The 21,848-nt window shown below is 33.9% G+C and overlaps 1 protein-coding gene across 1 annotated transcript in view; it reads left to right on the plus strand.

Moving 5' to 3' along the window:
• The window catches only part of LRP1B (LDL receptor related protein 1B), a 1,560,879-nt gene that overhangs the window by 1,404,720 nt on the left and 134,311 nt on the right, over positions 1 to 21,848 (plus strand). Inside the window, exons 68-69 of the mRNA XM_064382912.1 lie at positions 11,188 to 11,304; positions 19,217 to 19,323. Of these exons, the coding sequence (XP_064238982.1) occupies positions 11,188 to 11,304; positions 19,217 to 19,323 (224 nt within the window). The remainder of the gene's footprint in view (positions 1 to 11,187; positions 11,305 to 19,216; positions 19,324 to 21,848) is intronic.

The raw sequence follows: 21,848 nt of genomic DNA on the forward strand, positions 1-21,848 counted from the left end.
GCTTGTGAAATGAATGGGATGCTTTACAAAATTGTAGTAGTATCTATTCACTTAAAACAATGAGGTGGTAAATGTAAAGGACCTACATCAGTGCTGAGAACTAAAATCTCAGCAATCGCCACTAAGAAGCTTAACTTGTGTAACCAAATACCACCTGTTTCCCCAAAATCTATTGAAATAAAAAATAAAAGTAAATAAAATATTACTCTTCTTCCTCCAAAATTAACATAACTTGATGGCAAAGTTTACAGTATAATTCACATCTTTTAATTTTTTAGATACTACTTATTAACTAGCTGTTAAATAGTGTTTACTATTACTTAACTCTTACTAGTTGCTCTTTGTCATGTCAGATATTAAATTGATGCTGTACGTATTTCCTTTCAGCTTTTAGTACAGGAAACAAAGGCCTTAAGAAGATAAATAATCACCCTAGTTTATATGGTAGTTGGAGCCAGCCCCAGAACTAGGATTCAAATCAAGCTCTGCCTTTAACTTTTGGGTTATTTATACTTTGCTTCACTGCCTCCCACCAAATAAAAGTCTCAATCTGTCCATCCAAAAATATGAAGTGAATTCAGCAATTGTATGGTACTTCTGATCAACAAGATCAGACAAGCTAGACAAATATAATCAGCTATCTATTTTAAGATATTTTAGTAGACTCATCTTTTAATGCATTTACTTTGCTTTTAAAATAAAATATAGAATAAATATTTGGAAAAAATAAAAGAGACTTATTTTGTTTGACTCTAAGCTAGTTGAAGGAGCTTAAATGTAATTACCAGAATATGCTACCAGAATTTGTAACAGGGGCTCAAGAATGACTCTGAAGACCCTATCTATGTGTCTGTGTTATCAAGATTTATGTTATGCCTCTGTACTTGTGGTTCACAAATGCTAATTTGTTTGTACAAAATTACTGTACAATTTGTCAAGACTACAGGCTGATGAAAAGAGAATGATGAATGGAATAGCAGGGGTTTTGCAGATGACCTAGAATATATTGGCAAAAGATGAGAGTGTAACTACTTTCCCCTCCCCCTTACCCACTTCATAATCATAAAGCTACAATGCAAATTTCTAAATAAGAAAAAACAATCACTAATTCTTGTCAAGTGCGATAGATGGCATTACATAATGTAATGTGACACTTTCTAAAACTGCATAAAGTGAATTCAAAACATTTCCACAGAATATTACATTGCATTGACATGCAATTTACAAAACGTCATTATTGGAGCCTCTACAGAGCTAGCTTCTTATAGATTCACCTCTTTATAACGAAAATATGTCATTGGCAATTTGTTTTACTTTCTAAGCCTTTCTCTTCTCTCTCTGGAAGAATAACATAAAAGTTTTAAAGAATACAATTTCAGAAACAAAACAGAAGTGGTTGGATCTCACTGGGATAAGCTGCAGCTGGCATTGTTAACTGCTGGTACGTCCACATATCCTTCCACTTTCCCTAGAAGAACAGGTTGTGCATGTAAGTGCCCATTGAGGAATATTACCCTGATGGATGTGAAGTAACATGAAATTAATTTTCAGATCCACCAAACACTTTACAAAGTAGGGTAACCTGCAACTTTTCAGATAATCAATATCACTAGATGCTGTAATAGTATATGTCATGTAGAGACTATGCTGAAACAAAGGTGGCTGTACCAGCCCCTGTGGAAGCATGGGTTTGCAAATCCCTTTTAAAAATAAAACTGATTCTGACTCTTCTGGTAGTAAGGGACTGCATTATTCAGGTAATTATAAACCAATGAAATAGCCTGTGAATTATGTAAGTCAGCACATACAGATAAGAACATTACTATTAGGAGCCTGTAATATTTTAAGCAATAAAAATAGTGTGGTGTTCCCATTAGTCAGAATTTGTCTATAAATTACAGGAATTCAACACAAACTGGTGGTAAAATGGAATTTCAGTTTTGATTACAAGAAGTGGATAGTATTGACATGGGAAAGAATTTGGATCCAGATATTCACATAGAATCATTAGAGACCAATCTCATTTTTTCTCCATTTATAGGTATGTCTTTATTGGTGTCTTCTAAAACACCAATTCTTAAAATGACCCCTAGAAATATGAGGCTATGATACTTAATCTCAATGGGAGAAAAATAATCTCTCAAAATCTGTAGAAATGACCTCAAACAACTTTCATTGACCTTCCTAGGTTATTGACAGAAACTTCTAATTATTGGTTTCTATACCATTTTACTTTTGCTTTCTCCTTAGAAACAGAACTTCACTTTTAGCTTGACATGTTGCAATCTAGAAGTTATCACATTTTCCAGCTTTTCTTATAGCTAGGTGTTGTCATGTGACTAACTTCTAATAATCTAAATAGAAGCAGAGTGTTATGTGGCACTTCCAAGAAAATTGTTCAAGGGTAATTTTCTTAACATGGAAGGGCTTCTTCCTTTGCTCTTCTGTCCCTTTTCCTCTGGTCTGCAAGGTTATGGCTTGAGCTCTAGCAGTCATGGATGGTGGAGCAGAAGATAGAAATGTCAGTTCCTGAGGACATCACCTGGCCTCCATACAATCCCTGTGCTGCCTCCTCAATACCTCTCCAATGTAAAAGCATAATGATCTATCACATTTAGCCATAAATTACCATGGACCAACTGTGCTCTAGAGCAATAGGCTGTAGGCCACCCTAGGTCAGGCCATCCTCCCTTGTGGTACTGGAGGTAGGAATCCAGAATTAACAGCTTCACCAAGTATGAGAACAGTAGTTTCGAAAAACAAAACAAAAATGAAAGCTGATTAAAACAATAAGAATGTTATATATTTACTAAGTGCATATCCACCAAAAAAAAAAAAAAATGTGCCACTAAACCCTACCTGCTACAGAAAAGAAGGCAGAGAATATTTCTCCTCACATGTGTCACCACTTTGAGGGAACTTGTAATCAGTCAAGGAGATTTAGAACATTTGCAAAACAGCATATATAGTTATTTGTTTTCCTTATAATGTAAAAACGAGATGTTGAGGAGTCTTTAGAATGAGAGAACAAAATTGCACAAGGTTGATTTAAAAAGAGAAAATAATGACTTATCTATAAAAGATCATGCTTTGATAGTTAACAGGTAGTTAACCTGCCTCCCAAGAGAAGATGAGGTCTTCTACAAAAGAAAGTTTGCCAGTTCTAACTCCGTCCTTCTGAATCCATAATGTTATAATCCGAAAATCAAAAAAACAGGGAGCTGCCATGACTGAAGCTTAACTTCATTTTTCTCATAGTTCTTTTTACTTCAGTATTTCCATGACTATATTTATTCATTTATTTTTTTGGTATCCAACATTATTACCTGTTACCCAACTGTTTGTAATCATTGTGTTTCCTGAAATAGAAGATGGAAAATGGTAACTACAAAAGAACAGTAGCAAGAATGACAAAACTCCGTATTTCCAACATTTTTCTTCTTTTCTTTTCTTTTTTTTGTTTGAGAGAGTTTCACTCTTGTCACCCAGGCTGGAGGGCAGTGACACAGTCTCAGCTCACCATAACCTCTGCCTCCCAGGTTCAAGTGATTCTCCTGCCTTAGCTTCCTGAGTAGCTGGGATTACAGGCATGTGCCACCATGCCTGGGTAATTTTTTATATTTTTAGTAGAGACAGGATATCACCATGTTAGCTAGGATGGTCTCCATCTCCCAACTTCCGATGATCTTCCTGGCTCGATCTCTTTTGTAGAAAGTAGCTGGGATTACAGGCGTGAGCCACTGCACCAGCCTCTAACATGTCTTAATCCCCAAATTAAGGTCCTCTTCCTAATTTTACTCTAAAATGGTTTTATGCATTATATTTTCAAACTAATAGAAAACTTCAAAAAAATAAAGTAACAAACTATTTTTCTGGTCAGCTGAATAAAACACATGGCCAACTTACAAGTGGTATTTCATTTTCTAAACAACTAAAACATTAATCAATAGTGAAACAGTATACAATTTCAATTTGTTTACGTAGCTACTGATTTATTATTTTGTGACATATTTAATATACAAAAAATTTACATATACACACAACAGGCTTCATTTCACATATTCATTGAAGAACTGATCGTTTTCCCCAATAAATATAATGTATTCATTTTGATGTCTGCCACAAAGCTAACAAGAAAAACAAATGTAGAGTAGGAAACTTAGTCAGACTCCATCTCTACAAAAACATAAAAGAAAATAAGTTAGTCAGCCTTGGTGGTATGTGCCTCTAGTCCAGGCTACTTGGGAAGCTGAGGTGGGAGGATCACTTGTGTCCAGGAGGTCGAGGTTGCAGTGAGCTATGATTGCACCATTGCACTCCATCCCGGGCGACAGAGCAAGATACTGTCTCTGAAAAAAAAAAAAAAAGTTATATATGAAAGTCCTACATATAACATTTTAATTATTAGATATTAGTGGAAAAAATTGTGGTGTATGTTTATTTAGAAGGTTTTTAAGAGGAAAAAAAGTGGTACAGAAAGTATGAAAGCATGAAAACATTCTTTAATTCACAGATTAAAATAACACCTTTGGCATTCCTGAAGAAGATGCAATTTTAGATAACATTCGAATTTATATCTTGTATTCCGAATCACATATATTGTAGTTAGGATATATAGAAAAGCACTGGTCTTTACTAAAAATACAAAAATTAGCTGGGTGTGGTGCAATGTGCCTGTGGTCCCAGCTACTAGGGAGGCTGAGGCAGGAGAATTGCTTGAACTCAGGAAGTAGAGGTTGCAGTGATCCAAGATCCTGTCACTGCACTCCAGCCTGGGCGACAGAGCAAGACCATGTCTCCAAAAAAACACAAACAAACAAACAAAAAATTTATTCTTTTGAATCCTTGCACTGATTACACAATTTAGTGTAATCTGCATTTTTACATAAACAATAGGGCAGAGGAAGCAATCAGATGTGCATTTGTGTCAGGTGAACAGAGAGATGACCTTCTGTCCCCACACCTCTGAAGATAAACTCACAGTTTAGATTGCCAGGGTGAAATTCAACAGAACTGTTTTAGGGCAAATATCTTGAGGTCCACAAGGAATTTCCTTGTGAGCAAATTGTGAGGGAGGTATGTAGCTCTTTTTTTTTTTTTTTTTTTAATCATTGTAGGTATCGTATTTAAGAATGAAATGAGAGGCGGGTCTGCCTGACGTAATTCCCAGCTTGACTTTTTTCTTGTCTTAGTGATTTTAGAGTCCTGAGATTTACTTTTCTTTTACATATGTAAATATTCTTCTTTTATTATCATTTAAGAGACTGAATCTCAAGCAGTTCAATCATTTGCTCAATGCTACATGTTGAAACAGGGAAGTAGCAACTTGAATCCAGGCAGTCTCACTCCAGCCATGGTGTCCTTTCTATTACTTTGGGATACATGCAAAATCTTGAAAACATCTTAAAATTTATGTCATTGATGAACATAAATAATAGAATAATCCTGTTTTATTTTAATTATGAAACAGAAAGAATACATGGTAGCCTCAAATGCCAAATAAATAAATTTCTGAAAAAAAAATACTTTTTTTTTTTTTCTGTTACTAATAGTTAATTAGTATAGAGTATAGAGCATTTAAATTCTGGGGCTTAAATTCTGAGGCTCTAAGGAAGTTTTTGTTTTTGTTTTGTTTTGTTATTTTACAGACAGTTCTCTGTAATTCATACTACCTTCTCATGCTGAAAATACCTAAGTATTCAGGGACTAAATGAATAATATTTTATCATGGTGTAATTGTTTCAATTTTTTAAAACTCCTTGGAATCCTAATAGCAAGGTCATTTTTAATTAAAACAAAATGAAATGCACAGATCTTATTCAGTTCGATGAGTTTTTTTCCTACAGTATACAAAGTGTAGCAGACACCCAAAACAAGATACAGAAACTTCTCTTCTTGTAAAACTATTGGTGTTTATATATGCATGGGATATATATAAACAGTTCCTTCATGTTTCTTTCAATCCATTCCTCCAACACTCTTATACAGAACCACTAATTCTTATATCACCATGGATTGGTTTTGCTTGTATTTGGATTTTATATACATAGACATGGTACGCATTATTTTGTTTATGGGTCTTTTATTTGCATTATGCTTTAAAAAGATTTTTGACTTATGGTGTGTTAAGAACTAATTTTTTTTTATTCTTGTGTAATATTTCATTTTGTGGATATATTCCAATTTGAATGATTTTAGTAGCTAATTGATGTGCTAAGTTTGTTTATCATAATCAGAAAGTTTATAGCGATAGCATTTCTTATACAAATTAGTTCTGTAAATATTTATTTTTATTTTTCTTGGAGGAATACATACGTGTAAAATTGCTGAGTCACATGGTAGATATGTTTACCTTTATGAAAACCAGCAAGAGAGTCTAGGTCCTCTATATTCTCATAAAAATTAGATAAATTTTTTTTTCGAGTAGTTCTCGTAGATACGTAGTGGTATCTCATTGTAGTTTTCATTTGCATTAGCTTGATGACTAATAACTTTGAGAATCTTTATTTGCTACTCAAATATGGTTTTTTTTTTTTTTTTTTTTTTTTGTGTGTGTGTGTGTGTGTGTGTCAAGTTTCTATTTAAGTATTTTGCCTGCAAATGGGTAGGCTGTATACAAATTTTTATATATTCTAAATCAGTCCTTTCCAAGATATGTATGTGATAAATCTTTGCATTTAATAATATGTTCTTCATCTATTCAGTTGCTTAATGGTGTCTTTTAAATAGGAAAACACTTTTTGTTGAAGTCCAATTTATCAATTTTTTATTTTATTGTGAATCTTTTTTTTTTTTTTTTTTTTTTTTTTTGCGGCCTGTCCAAGTAACCCTCGTCTTTTCCAACATTATAAGAATATCTTACTATGTTCTAGAAATTTTATATTATGTTTATACTCTCATTTTTTTTTATGTATGGCATGGGGTGGAGATTTATGTTTTTTATAAAGATAACCACCTGTTTCAGTAATATTTGTTTTAAAACATTTGCCTTTCTTAATTAAATTGACTAGAGGTCTTTGTTGAAACTCAGTTGACCATATGTACATTATTTAATTTTTATTCATTTTGTTCAGTACTATGTTCTTTGATTACTGTAGCTTTATAGTAAGTCTTACAATTGGGTGCTATAAATTCTCCAGCTTTATTTTTATTTTTCAAGGAATGTTTCACGATTCTACAACCTTTGCATTTCCATGTAATTTCACAGCAATCTTATCTATTTCATCAAGAATAACTTGCTGTAGTTTGACAGTGATTACACTAATTCTATATATCACATTAGAAAAAATTAACATTTTTAACAATTTTAAATTTTCTGATACACAAACATGATATGTATCTGCATTTCTTGGGCATTATTCAATTTTTCTCAGCAACATTTTATTGTCTTCAGTATAAAGATCATACATAAATTTTGCTAGATTTATTCATGGCATGTGTTTTTTCATTGATACCATTGCCAGTTTGTTTCATTTTTGTTTACTGCTAACATATAAAGATACGATTAAATTTATATATTGATCTTATATTCTATTACCTTCTTAAATTTGTTTATTACTTTCAGTAGTTAGTAGATTCATTTGGGTCTAAAGAGAAACTTAAATTCCACTCCCAGTATTGTTTTTTACTTTACTTCTCCATGTGTTTCTCCCAGAGATATCCCTAGTGCCACATTTTTAAATCCCTTTTCAGAAATATCCTATGCATATATAAACACCAATAGTTTTACATTATACACCACATATAATTCTACTATTGAAAGGTCTCTCATCTTACATTTCTGGGAGGATCAAATTTATTACTAGTATCACATATATTACATGATAATATATTTAAAATAAAAGCAAGTTTCTAAATATATTTGTTTTCTCCATACTTGCGATACTTGAAAAAGGGAATAATGAGATACTTCAATGCTATTTAACAATATAAGTTGATATAAAACATTACATATTATGAGCATTTTATATTAATTACTCTGGAGGTAATATAATGTGGAAATATATATGTTCTGTTTTATATCATTTTTTTGAGCGAGTGATTTTTAATTTTGGCTTCTCATTGGAATCATAGACTAGCTTTAATGAATACTGATGTCTGAATCCCACCCCAGAGAGTTTGATTTTATTGATTTGATATAGGATACGGCTTAGGCAAAGATTTTTTTTAAAGTTCCCCAAGTGATTTTAATGGATAGCCAATTTGAGAACTGACATTTTAAGCCTTACTCATACAGTTTCCCCTCTAAAATCTGTTTCTTTGTGTGTGTGCATGTGTGTGTGTGTGCATGTGTGTGTGTGTATGTGTGCGTGTGTGTGTGTATGTGTGTGTGTGTGTATCACCTCAAGGAAGGTTTGAAATGCAGAACAATGCTATGTAATTTGTATTTGTAATTTTTACAAGTAATTTCATGGATCAAAAAAGTTAAATAACTTGGAAACATAAAATTTGTATATTCTTACATAAAGCAATTAATGTTTCCCGCATTACTATTTCTTCACACCCCAAAAGGAAATCTTAGTAATGAGCTCTTACTTGTTTTTGTTAAGAAATAGGTGCAGATACTTTTAAACACGATCTATGATACAAATGTTTAAATATAGAAAAAAAAATACGAAAGGGATTTAGAAAAAAAAACACCTATTAAATTGATCGTCAGTACCAAATATTAACCTTCAGAAGTCAAGGAGAATTGTACTGAGGGTCAGTGCTGTAAAAGTGGATTACATGGACTATTTTTCTTGTCCACTCTGATCTTTCTTATATTCTAAAAATTTAAGACATCATTTTAAAATAGTACAAGCAGGCAGGGCACGGTGGCTCACAGCTGTGATCCCAGCACTTTGGGAGACCGAGACAGAGGATCACCTGAGGTCAGGATTTCATGACCAGCATGGTCAACATGATGAAACCTCATCTCTACTAAAAATACAAAAATTAGCCAAGCATGGTGGTGCGCACCTGTAATCCCAGCTACTAGGGAGGCTGAGGCAGGAGAATCACTTGAACTTGGGAGGCGAAGGTTGCAGTGAGCAGAGATTGTGACATTGCACTTCAGCCTAGGTATTACAGTGAAACTCCATCTCAAAAAAAAAAAAAATAGTACAAGCAACATATACAAGGACTAAATAAGACTAATATTTATACTTAGAGCAGTATTTTCAGAGTTTATTATAACTGGCAAATGAAATAGTCATCCAAATTTTTCAGTACAAAGCCTCATATTTTCAGTGGTCATTCAGCCTAACAGATTTCCTGATTGACTGAGGTCTGTAGAATGCTATATTAGAAATTCTGCAGAATTTGGACAAATATTTAAATCTAAAGTTAAATATAACACAGAAAAAGAGGATATAATACAAAACACATGACATTGCACCTGGCATAGGTTATATTCTGAATAATTATTAGCAGGCAGGAAGAAAAGGAGGAAGCGAAATTCAGGCAATACTTTTTTTCTTAAGTAGAAAAATGCATTTGAAATCTATCATGAGAATTTCTCTAATAAAATGTTGCTGAAGCTGGAGCTGGATATAAATTCCTTCTTTGCCATTTAACATGTTTGTAAAATTGCAGAAATTGTTTAAATATTTTGAGAGTTATTTTCCCTATATACTTAAATAAATATAATAATACTTCATAAAAATATTATGAAGGTTGAGTGTGATCATGTGTATGAATACACTTAGCCAAGAGTCAGGCTGGATCCTCAATAGATGCTCAGTATTTAATTCTCATAAGTATACCTAAGTCACTTTCGCTTTCACAATGTTATTTGAGTCTGAATTCTATAAGTTGCATTTCGAAGTAAAGTTTAAGAACCATCACCAATAACTTACCCACTCCCTTAGCTAATTTATTTTACTAGTCTTAGACTGAAGCAAAGCACTTCACTATCTATTTCTGGTATGGCTGATAAGGAGTTGATCTAAGTACATGAAAGGGAAATGTGTTCTAAATTGTATATTGAGTCTTATAAGTTTATTATTTTAATGTTATTTATTTCATAATGTTGATACTTCTGAACCTCACTATTCATGTGCTCCATAGACAAAAGGCAATATTGTCGCCAGTCAGCTCCTTAGAAACTCAGACCTACTGAATCCCAATTTCCACTATAGCAAAATTCCCAAGTGACTTATATGTATGCACATTAAGGTTTAATGGAGCACTGCTTTAGCTATATATAGTTTAATATTACTCTTAAAATACATATGACTTATACTTTAAATAAATTCTTATTACATGCATTCTGATTCTGACTGATACAGATGTAAGTTACATTTGTTGTAAAAGTGCTAGACCAGGAGTAGAAGCACACTTCTTTTATGTGGGCTGTGCCATTTAATGATAGTGAACATTTATTAAGTTCCTAAATTTCCAAAAGTTTCTACTTCACCATCTGTAATGTGAATGGCTAGTTAATACATTTCCTGGTGGAAATGTTGAAAGGTTCATGTGAAATGGCACATAATTAGTGTTCAAACTCTGTACACATGTAAGGCATTATTATAATCTGTGAGTTTATGAGTGGACAGTGTCCACGACTTAGAAAGAGCAACTACTCACAGATCAATTATGAATAAGAGCTCCTTAGGATAATTTTGATTTTTTTTTTTTTTTTTTTGAGATGCAGTTTCACTCTTGTCGCCCAGGCTGGAGTGCAGTGGCGTGATCTTGGCTCACTGCAACCTCCTCCTCCCGAGTTCAAGTGATTCTCCTGCCTCAGCCTCCGAAGTAGCTAGAATTACAGATGCCCTCCACCATGCCCGGTTAATTTTTTGTATTTTTAGTAGAGATGGAGTTTCACCATGTTGAGCAGGCTGGTCTTGAACTCTTGACCTCAGATGATTTGCCTGCCTCGACCTCCCAAAGTGCTGGGATTACAGGTGTAAGCCATCATGCCCAACCAATTTTGATTTTTTAAAACAGATTTGTGTTGACTTTGATTGGATGATTCAATCAATTTCTTGTTAGCTCACAATGAAAGCATGAACAGTAACAACATAAAACAAGACAAAAAGATGAATTTTACTTAGCACTTGCCTTCAGTTTTTCCTAAGGATGCGTCTCAGTAACTGAATTAAGGAAACGTTAAATGCCATGAATTTGGCATGGCAGTCAGGACATTGTGAGGGATGGCCTCATGCAAATCTACAATGCAAACTCTGGTTCTTTCCATTACAGATAAAAAGACTTGTGGGCCTCATGAATTCCAGTGTAAAAACAACAACTGTATTCCAGATCACTGGCGGTGTGATAGCCAAAATGACTGCAGTGATAATTCAGATGAAGAAAACTGTAGTAAGTAACTCTTGCCTAATAATGTTGCAAGCTTGACAGCCCATTCAATAAGCAAGATGGCAATTTTTAGTTCCGTTAAGGTATAAATTCAAACCTATCTGTCCTATTCCTCACATTTTTATACATATATTCACATTTGGACAAGAATATTCAGACTACATTGACCTGAATCTAAAATGGTAGAATTGTTGAAATATTCATCCTGGGAATTATTTTCTTACAGTTCTCAGAATTGGTATGAATGTATCATGAGGTTTAATGCAATCCATTAGTATGCAATGCAGGAAACCCTTGATGCAAGTTCCCACAATGAGCTGAATGATGTGGAGTCACTACAAAACATCTCATTCTTTAACAAATGGTATTCATTTCCTTTCAGCCTCAAATCCTTTTACACTACAAATTCACCCATGAGCATATTTCAGTGAAATATTATTTATTCCCTCTAGAGCAGTCAATACCTTATATATTCAGGATGCATTTCTCTGAAAATAAAATAACACTATTGTTATCATCTGTCTTCTGCATTTTATGTAATAAATTTTAAAACAATAATTATCCCTAAATTTTACTTTCTGAACAGTATGGCAGTATGTACAGTATCTCTAGATTCTAGCATTCATTTATTTTGAGACAAGGTCTCACTGTGTTGCTCAGCCTGAAGAGCAGTGGCACGATCATGACTCACTGCAGCCTTGATCTCCCAGGTTCAGGTGGTCCTCCCACATCAGCCTTCCAGCTGGGACTACGGAAGCATGCCACCATACATGACTAGTTTTCTTTACTATTTGTAGAGACAGGATTTTGCCATGTTGCCCAGGCTGATCTCTAACTCTTGGGCCCACGCGATTCACCTTGACCTCCCAAAGTGTGGGGATTACAGGAGTGAGCTGCCACATTCGGCCTGAATATACTTCTTATTGGCACTTTTATACAGTGTCATTTAAACAAAGAAAGCTATACAAGAATGTTTGAAATAATATAATAATCAAATTCCATTTATTAAATATTTATATGCTGCTACTTCCAAGAAGACTTGATGCAGATTAATAATGATAATGTCTATTCTTACAGACATCTCCTTGCACTAAGAGTATTTATTTCCCCAGAGGCAGAAGACTAAATCTACATTGGAATATGTTACATTACAGCATATAATTAGTAGAGTGAAAGCCTTAATAAAACACTTGGATATTTGGCTTGCAAAATACCAACTAATGTTTTGGATAACTTTCAAAACTTAATCTGACCTGTTTTGGGGAATGAAGTATATTAACTATGAAATCTCTGGATTATTGTGATTACGGAATACTCTGAATATAGAAATCTTTATAACTCCCTCTTCACATAAATATCTTCCAACAGGTCATAGTCCTTAGAAAGATAAAGAACATTTCTGAGAGTCAATAGAGTTTTAGATTTGTTTAATCACCAGTGTTTAAAAACTATATATAGAAGTTCTCTGATCCACTTAATGATTAAAATAAAATTCTGATGGGGTGGAGCTGGTAGGGATAGAGGCATAAATACAAAAAAAAAAAAAAAAAAAACCCACAATTATTCAGATACTTTCTGCTTATTTATAAACCAGAACTCAAGTGTACAAATATCTACTTACCATAGTTATTGATATATTTAGTGTTAATCATCAATAAGATAACTGAAAGCAAATGCCTAATACTGGAAGGATGTTGAAAGCAAAAGAGAGGGCAACTCTGGAGACTTTTGTCTTGGAGAACTTTTATTCAGGGGGTGATTGAATGTACGTGAGAAGTTAGCCTATTGCTACAATAAGAAAAGAAGAAGGAAGAAGAGCTAGTCTGCTTCTGAGTCTGCTGGAGTTTTCTGAGTGGCTGAATATCATTGTACTGACATCTGAAAGTCAGCCTTTGGCACAAGAAAGCAAGGAGAAAGAACATTGACTCTCACTTGTCACTGTGGAAACTCAGTGACAAATCACTGTAGCTGCAGTGCCCTTAAGAAAAAGCAAGGGAAGTGGTTGCAATATCAAGCATTCCAGTATAAAATACCCAATTATGTGTGGTTCTCTTTCCATTTCTGTTCACTCTGAGCTTGTTGCCTAAGACAAGTAATATTGATGAAGTTGCAGAGAAGAGATGACAGTGAACAAGAATGAAGTATTTTACAGTCGTAATATGGAAGAGTAGAAGTCATATAAATGGGACAAGTATAACAGTATGTTCACATCTTACACATGTAAGAGGAGTGTCAGAGTATGTTAGGGCAAATATCAAAGTATATTCAGATGTTTTGAACATGTAAGAGCATGTAAGAGGTTGGATCAAGGGAGCTAGATAATTGAATACGGTTTGAAGACACTATTTTGAATAGGCCAGAAAAAATGGGAAGGTTTCAACATTGACAATGCCAGTAGTCTTACATAGGCAGAAATTTAGTCAATAAAGAATGGAAACATAATTTAATTATATCTATAGTAAGCACCAAAATATTAGTCATATAGAAACAAGCCTTAGAAAAATAAATACTATTGCTGTACTAAAATCTATCAAGATATTTGCTATTTTCATCTATTAAAATAATTGTAAACACGGACAGACTCACATTCACACATACACATCACTGTCCTAATATATTAGGGCCATGCTATATGTTGTCTTATTTTCTAAATATTATTGATTGGTGGTATGCACTTTGGTTTACATTTGGCAGTTATTGTTAGCTATTATTAAGTAGTGAAACACATAACAGACAAAAAAATCAACCTATATCATCATGTGTTGCTTAATAGTGGGGATACATTTTGAGAAATTTGTTGCCAGGCAATTTTGTCATTGTGAACAACATAAAGTGTACTTAACACAAACCTAGATAGAACAACCTACTACACACCTAAACTATATGGTAGAGCTAATTGCTCCTAGGTTACAAGCATATACAGCATGTTACTGTACTGAATGCTACAGGGAATTTTAACACTATACTATGTATTTGCCTATGTAAACATTGAAGAGGTACACTAAAAATATTATAATTTATGGCACCACCACTGTATGTTGTTGGAAGCATTATTATGTAACACATAACTGTAGTTGAAAAATAATAGCAACATAATTTAAAGTCACTTTTGGACTTTTTTGTTTATGAATCTGATTTCACGCATTTATTTTTTAAATTGTGTTGGAGATAGTCCAGTGATAGTTCTGGGAAGAGTTCAAATAGTAGTGGGGCAATTAACTGCCGACTATGTTTTAAATTTAATATGCTTTCTACATTTTATATTTACATAGGATAATTACTTCATTGTCATTTTAGCATCCTCTGCTTATCATTTCCCTCGTTAAGTGTTCAGCAGGGACACTTTGCTTCAACAATCATTTCTGCTCTTTAAAACAAGAAAATCTCATTGTCATTGGAATTATTTTGTAATCTGGATCAGAGGTTTGAAAATACTTGAGAAATCTCAACATCTATACTATCTTTATCAACAAAAAATAGTATTTGTCATATATGCCATCTAAGTTACTGATATACAAAATAAATTACTTTATATCCTTGCATTATTAAGAAGTAACTAAAAATCCAATAGATATTAAAGTAACAAGTAATTTAAAATCTAGGTTTACATAGAGAGACAAGCTGCTTCAGCTTTATTTGAATTTCTAGTACTTTCACACTGAATTTCTATTAGATTATTTGAATAGAGTGTGAGTTATACTAATTGTATTCTAAAAATTCTTGTCAGATGTTTACATCGACATTGATATAACTTTTGAACTTATCACCAAGAGTTTTTAAGATAGTAGGGAAAGTGAAGTCTGGAAGTCTTTCTACTCTGTGCTATTAACTCTATGGCTTTGAAAGCCACTTTAATTTCTTGAACATAATTTTCTTCAGTTTTGTGAAAGATGACTTCTAAATCTGTTTTCAATTTTGTGGTTGTATGTTTTTGCCTCCATCAGTATTGAAGGAAATGATTAGTCTACATAATGCCCTTGTATTTTATTTTATTTATTTATTTATTTATTTATTTATTTTTGAGACAGAGTTTCCCTCTGTCACCCAGGCTGGAGTATAGTGGCGCAATCTTGGCTCACTGCAACCTCCATCTCCCAGGTTCAAGTGACTCTCCTGCCTCAGCCTCCCAAGTAACTGGGATTATAGGCGCACACCATGGCACCCAGCTAATTTTTATATTTTTAGTGGAGAGGGTGTTTCACCATGTTGGCCAGGCTGGTATTCCTGACCTCAGGTGATCCGCCCGCCTCGACCTCCCAAAGTGCTGGGATTACAGGTGTGAGCCACCATGCCCAACCCCCTATAGCCCCCTATATTTAATTCTTATTGAAGAATCCCAATTAGCCTTCTGAAACATGGAAGGAAAGTAAATCCTGCAAAAGCTTCTTGGTTGCCAATCTGGCTTCTCTAGGTGAGATACATGGATTTCACCATCTACTACTGGTCCAGGAATATAGGTAATATCAGAGAAAATTAGCATGGAAATAGCGTTTTAGAAATACAGGAGAAAATGTCACACTCAAATTTTTTTTCCAGATGAGTTAAGTTTCACTACAGTCATTTTGTTGTTGTTGTTCTCTTTCACAAGAAAAGTAGTATTATGACAAAGTCTGAAAATTGGTCCTTTACTTTATCCAGAAAAGATCAAAGATAAGATAAGCAATAAGGAAAAATTCCTTAGGACTTTCTGTGATAACTAAATTACATTTTCCTCAAAAGAGAGTTTCTTTTTGAGCTATCTAGTGACAAAAGATTCTGAGATATATAGATGATAGTTAGAAATAGACTACGTACCCTATACCTTGATGGTATTTGTGTATGTATAAATAATTCATATTATTATTCAGAGGTAGATTTGCTGGCATTTTTAAAAGCATAAAAGAAACACACAGAATTTCCACTTTCCCTGAAAAAGCTTTTGCAAGCAAATTACTCAGTCTTTCTACTGCCATTTTGAAACAGAATAATTAAGAATGTTAGGACAAAGTCTCCAGAAAGTGAGTGTTCTGTGGAACTCTTGGGCAAATGCTTTCAACTACTGGCTTGATAACTTTTTTAACCTTACATCAACAACTTTCAACACTTTTGTATAGCAAAGTGTGTTGAGGCCTGTGAAGCCTTTGCTGTTTAGCACATAATGAACACACTTTGAAACAGGATAAAGACAAATTAGAACATTAGAAGAAAAATTAGTCCCATTCATGCAACTCTCAATCCTATGAAATTAAATGTTTCTTCTGCTGTTTTTAAATATGTAAGTATGATATGTTTTAAATTTACTCTTTATTCTTTTGATGAAAAAAAAGAACATGTTTCATTATAATTTCTTTCCTCTAAGAATAAAACTGCATGTGTCTGCAACCAGAAGGGCGACACAGCCTCAGTATGGAGTGATGATAAGAGCAAATGAGTTTTCTTGTTATTATTAATAAAATAGATATTGCTAGCATGTACCTTAGATAAGTAACTTGACTTTCCAGGTATTTAATGTGAATCACTGTAATACGCGAGCATTTATTTTTTCCTCGATTGTATGGGAAGCAATGATACAGCCTACCAGGAAAAAGTACAGGCGCTGGTATCAGTTTGTCTTGATTCAAGTTCAATTAGTAGCTTTTCTGCACGCCTGGTGATCTGAAGTACATTATTTTCTCTGTGCCTCAATTTACTTACCTAAAAAATGGTGTAAGTACAGCACATTCCTTAGAGAGTTGTTATAAAAATTAACTGGCGAGTTAACTCAAATACTTTGCATTAACTTTACCTAGTACCTAATAACAAATAAGCAATTGGTAAATGATAATTATTATTATTGCTATAATAAATATTAGTATTAATAAAGTTATATTTCAGATTAAAGCATAATCTATGTGAATATCTTATTAAAACAAAAAGGTAAATTTCTATTGTCTCATTTACTAAATAAAGCAATGTAGGAACATGAGAAGATTATCCATTTAAGGGCATTTCCCCATTCTATCAAATGGCACCTTGTCTTTTTCATACTTTGAAGGTCATGTTTTAAACTAAGTAGCAGAGTAGAATGAAATGCTTGCTGACACATACTACTTTTTCTATAGTTCTTCCAATCCAATGTTCTGAAAGGGTTTCTTTTCTTTCTTTTTTTTTTCTTTTTAAGATAGAATCTTGCTTTGTCACCCAGGCTGGAGTGCAGTGGCGCAATCTCGACTCACTGCAGCCTCCGCCTCTCAGATTCAAGCAATTATTCCACCTCAGCCTCCTAAGTAGCAGTGATTACAGGCACCTGTCACGAAACTAGGCTAATTTTTGTATTTTTAGTAGATATGCGGTTTCACCATGTTGCCCAGGCTGGTCTTGAACATCTGACCTGAAGTGATCCACCAAAGTCGGCCTCCCAAAGTGCTGGAATTACAGGAGGGAGCCACTGAGCTTGACCCTGAAAGGGTTTCCTTTTCTTTTTTTTTTTTTTGAGACAGAGTTTCGCTCTTGTTACCCAGGCTGGAGTGCAATGTTGCGATCTCGGCTCACCGCAACCTCCTCCTCCTGGGTTCAGGCAATTCTCCTGCCTCAGCCTCCTGAGTAGCTGGGATTACAGGCATGCGCCACCGTGCCCAGCTAATTTTCTGTATTTTTAGTAGAGACGGAGTTTCACCATGTTGACCAGGATGGTCTCGATCTCTTGACCTCGTGATCCACCCGCCTCGGCCTCCCAAAGTGCTGGGATTACAGGCGTGAGCCACCGCGCCTGGCTGAAAGGGTTTCTTTATGTAGAAATGTAGGAGCCTTCATGAGACCAAACCATCAAAATGTTACTCTACAAGTAGGAACCAATGGATTGTGTAGAGAAAAATCCAAATGCAGACTAATTTACTCACAATCTTTGTGCAGAAAATCAGGCATCATACGGATATTCCTTGAAGTCTGTTAGTTATTCCTTCTTGATCCAGATAAGAATTTTATTATGTGTGACACAGTTGTAAATACAATGAATGAATAGAGGCAACAAGAAGAGGTCTTTCATCATGTAAGATATCAGTCCTCTTCAGAGAACAAAAACAACACAAGAGATGATATCCAGCAGTCATATTGATTACTTGCAGAAACAAATTTCCAAAATCCTACTTCATTTTCCAGATGAATCATATTCAAATAGGAATGAAGCCAAGTGGTAAGTCATTACTATTTGGCTTATGCACTATGTGGAATACGGGACAGCATAATTAAATCAATAACTGCTAAATTATCTAAATTGACAGGCAAGTGATGTAGGGCACAGTAAACAATGGCATAAACAAATGTGCAGTTTTTAAAGAAGAATCTTCAACTCTTACAAACTAGCTTTGTTTAATATTATCCCTATGTAGTCTTCTTGTTCCAGGAACTCCAGACTTTCTGGGGATGATATTGAATGATTAGAATGTCTTTGGAATACATAATAAAAAGTCAAATGCAAAGGCTAGGCTAGACTCGCTACCCAGTTAATAACAAACAACCCCATGGGTACAGAGAGTCACAAAATGTGGTACTTACTTAAAGTAAATACATAACATGATTATGTATTTACTTTAAAGTAAATACATAACATGACAGAGAACTCCAGCAACTAAAAAAGATCATTGTTATAGTATGACAATAGGTACATTTTTAGGCTTTTTATTTTATTTTATTAAACAGTAGACTATTTATCTTTTGTCTTTTGTTCCAACTTGCTTTTTATAGTGCCATTTTGTAGCCATGACTTTAAAAATAAATTTTGAAAAACTATTATATTATGTACTATAGGTACTTGATGAGATTCTTCCTAAACAATTTATTGGTTCTGTTCGACTAACCTATTTTTTTTCTTTAATGCTACCTCATGTCATATGTCATATAAATTTTGAAATGCACTTGCATATAATAGAATAACCCTATGCTATTTTTCTATCCCCAGAGCCACAGACATGTACATTGAAAGATTTCCTCTGTGCCAATGGGGATTGTGTTTCTTCAAGGTTTTGGTGTGATGGAGATTTTGACTGTGCAGATGGCTCTGATGAGGTAGGCATCTTTGTAAAATCGAACACAAAGAAAGCAGCTCTTTAGAACCACATTTGTAATTATTATTATTCAGTTCAGTAAGTGTGGCAAGGACAGCTCAGAAATACACTTTGCTCCTGACACACTGAGATAAGTATTATATCCATGTGCTGTGCTCCACATCCCCAGCACAGGGAATAGCTCTTGTGCTGCTATTGACAGTTAATTTTATAGTCTGTTTTACCTCAACTAGTGAATAGCTGAGTTGGGAATAGGATGTTTGGAAATCCTTTTCCCTATAGCTGATGCCCCTGCCATCTGTGAATTAGTTCATAAATTTGCTGCAATATTTATAGTCAGGACTAATATTTTATGCATTTTAAACAGTTTCTTCTCCCCAGTCTCTTTCTTCAATAGATATAGTCTTACAGACATCGATACGGGTCATCAATTTTCATGAAACCAGAGGTTGAGCTTTGCTTCGGTGTTGAATCACAACCATTTATAATAAGGCCTATGTACACACAGCTTTAAGTGAAAAAGTTTACAAATTCTCTGGATAATTCTATAAACTTAGTTTGTGCTAACATTTACAGTACCTCATACAGTTTGTTATTTATGCATTCATGTCCTTCTGTTACAGATATTAATTACTCCATGATGCTTTAAAAATAATAAACTACACATGATTATATATTTTTTCTCAATCAAAGCTAAAGGGACCCCAAGCTTTCATATCCCAATATCGGTTATTTCACATAGATAATAGGAGAAACACAAGGTTTGTGCAATCAAGTCTAGTCAGAGGTGAAGGAAAAAAGAGCTCTGTGCTCCTCAGTGTACACCATGGCTCTGGTGTTACAGTGATTCCCTAGAGCTCTGCTGCTCTGGTTGACAAGCGTATGTACTCACCTCTCATTACTGTCCTCCCACTGACCACAGACTCGGCCAGAGGATTTTCGCTGCAGCTCTGGAGGTGTCTGTGTTTCAGTTCCCAATTCCCTAGGCATTCACTGATTTCTTGCCTCTGTGGGAGGTACTACAGGTCTCTGCTATTTATAAAACCCGTGAAAACCATTCCCTGTAGTACTGGACAATTCTTCTTCTTGCCATTTTGGAAAGTCACAATAACCACATTCAGCAGCCTAGATTTTGAAAACATGCACATGTAATTTCTCACCCGAGGGCCAGCAAAACCTTAGTCTCAAGAATGCAAAGGTCACTCAAGAGAAGAAGTTGAAAAATACACCACTTCTAGTCATGGAGCTCTTCACAAAATAAAAGTCAGACCATTTTTTTTTTAAATTGTACTTTAGGTTCTGGGGTACATCATGCAGGATTGTTGCATAGGTACACACATGGCAATGTGCAAACCATTTTAAAAAAAAAACACACAGGAGAGTTACATTTTTCACATTTACCAACCACATATTTACCTAGCATTCTTTCATTTGAAAATTTTGTTAAACTTTTCTATGGCAGAAAAATACATTTTAAGTAAACTCATCCATGAAAAATATCTTGCTTTCAGTTTTGATTATTTAATATGTTGCACCAATGTGTGTAATCTGTAAAACATCAAAAGGTGGGGATATATTATTTAAGGCTCATGTATTTATCTTAAATCTTATTCACAAGATACGCAAAGTACATATACAGAATCAAACCCGCTTCTTCTTTAAAATCTTATTCACGTGAAAATAGATATCTGTATTACCACCATGTCTCTCATGCCATAAGTTGATGGACATATTTGATGCTAAATATATCTCCATATATCCAGACATTTTCATGGTAAAGCTCAGAAGAAATGAAATTAACTGTAGTAAAGTCACTTTTCTCTACATTTATAGACATTTAGTACAGTGTATATGTCACAAAGTAGCTAACGCTATTGGTTGTTGATTTCTATTGTTTTTTCTACAATCTAGACAAAAAAAAGGATTGAACAAATGACTGGGAAGCAGAATTATACACAGGATACTCTCATATTAAGAATAAAAATTGGGAGAATTGTGAAGATAAGGTTCTGTGTAAATGGAACTGATATATGATTAGCTTGTTAATAACAAGACAAAACAACAAAGAAGAAATTTACAAACTTTGTTCAGTCTAATTTTATAGCAAGTGTTTATCTCTGTGACACACACAGAGGATGATTATTTTAATGATTATTTTATTTATTTTAAATTCTAATATTTGTCCTCTACATTTAGCATAATATGTTGTAAAAACAAAAAAAGCAAATAAATCTTAAACTGCATTCATAGACTTATTTTTAATAATAATATTGCTTCTGCTAATTTGAAACATGTAGGGTGGTTCAAATACTTATTTATATCAATGCCATTAGAACTCAAAATTTAAAAGTAAAAGAAAGGAGATATAAATTTAGAAACAAAATGCTAAGTAAAAATCCTCTCATATTAAATCCAAAAGATCTTGATTAATCCTACTCTTTCTAAAAATATATAATTTCTACTTCTACCAGTGTAAAGTCCTAGAACCAATTATAACCCAACAGTAATGACTACCCTGGAATTCGT

The sequence above is a fragment of the Aotus nancymaae genome, unplaced genomic scaffold (assembly GCF_030222135.1).
Source record: "Aotus nancymaae isolate 86718 unplaced genomic scaffold, 86718_ANA_hifiasm-v0.15.2.pri h1tg000029l, whole genome shotgun sequence".
Lineage (NCBI taxonomy): Eukaryota > Metazoa > Chordata > Mammalia > Primates > Aotidae > Aotus > Aotus nancymaae.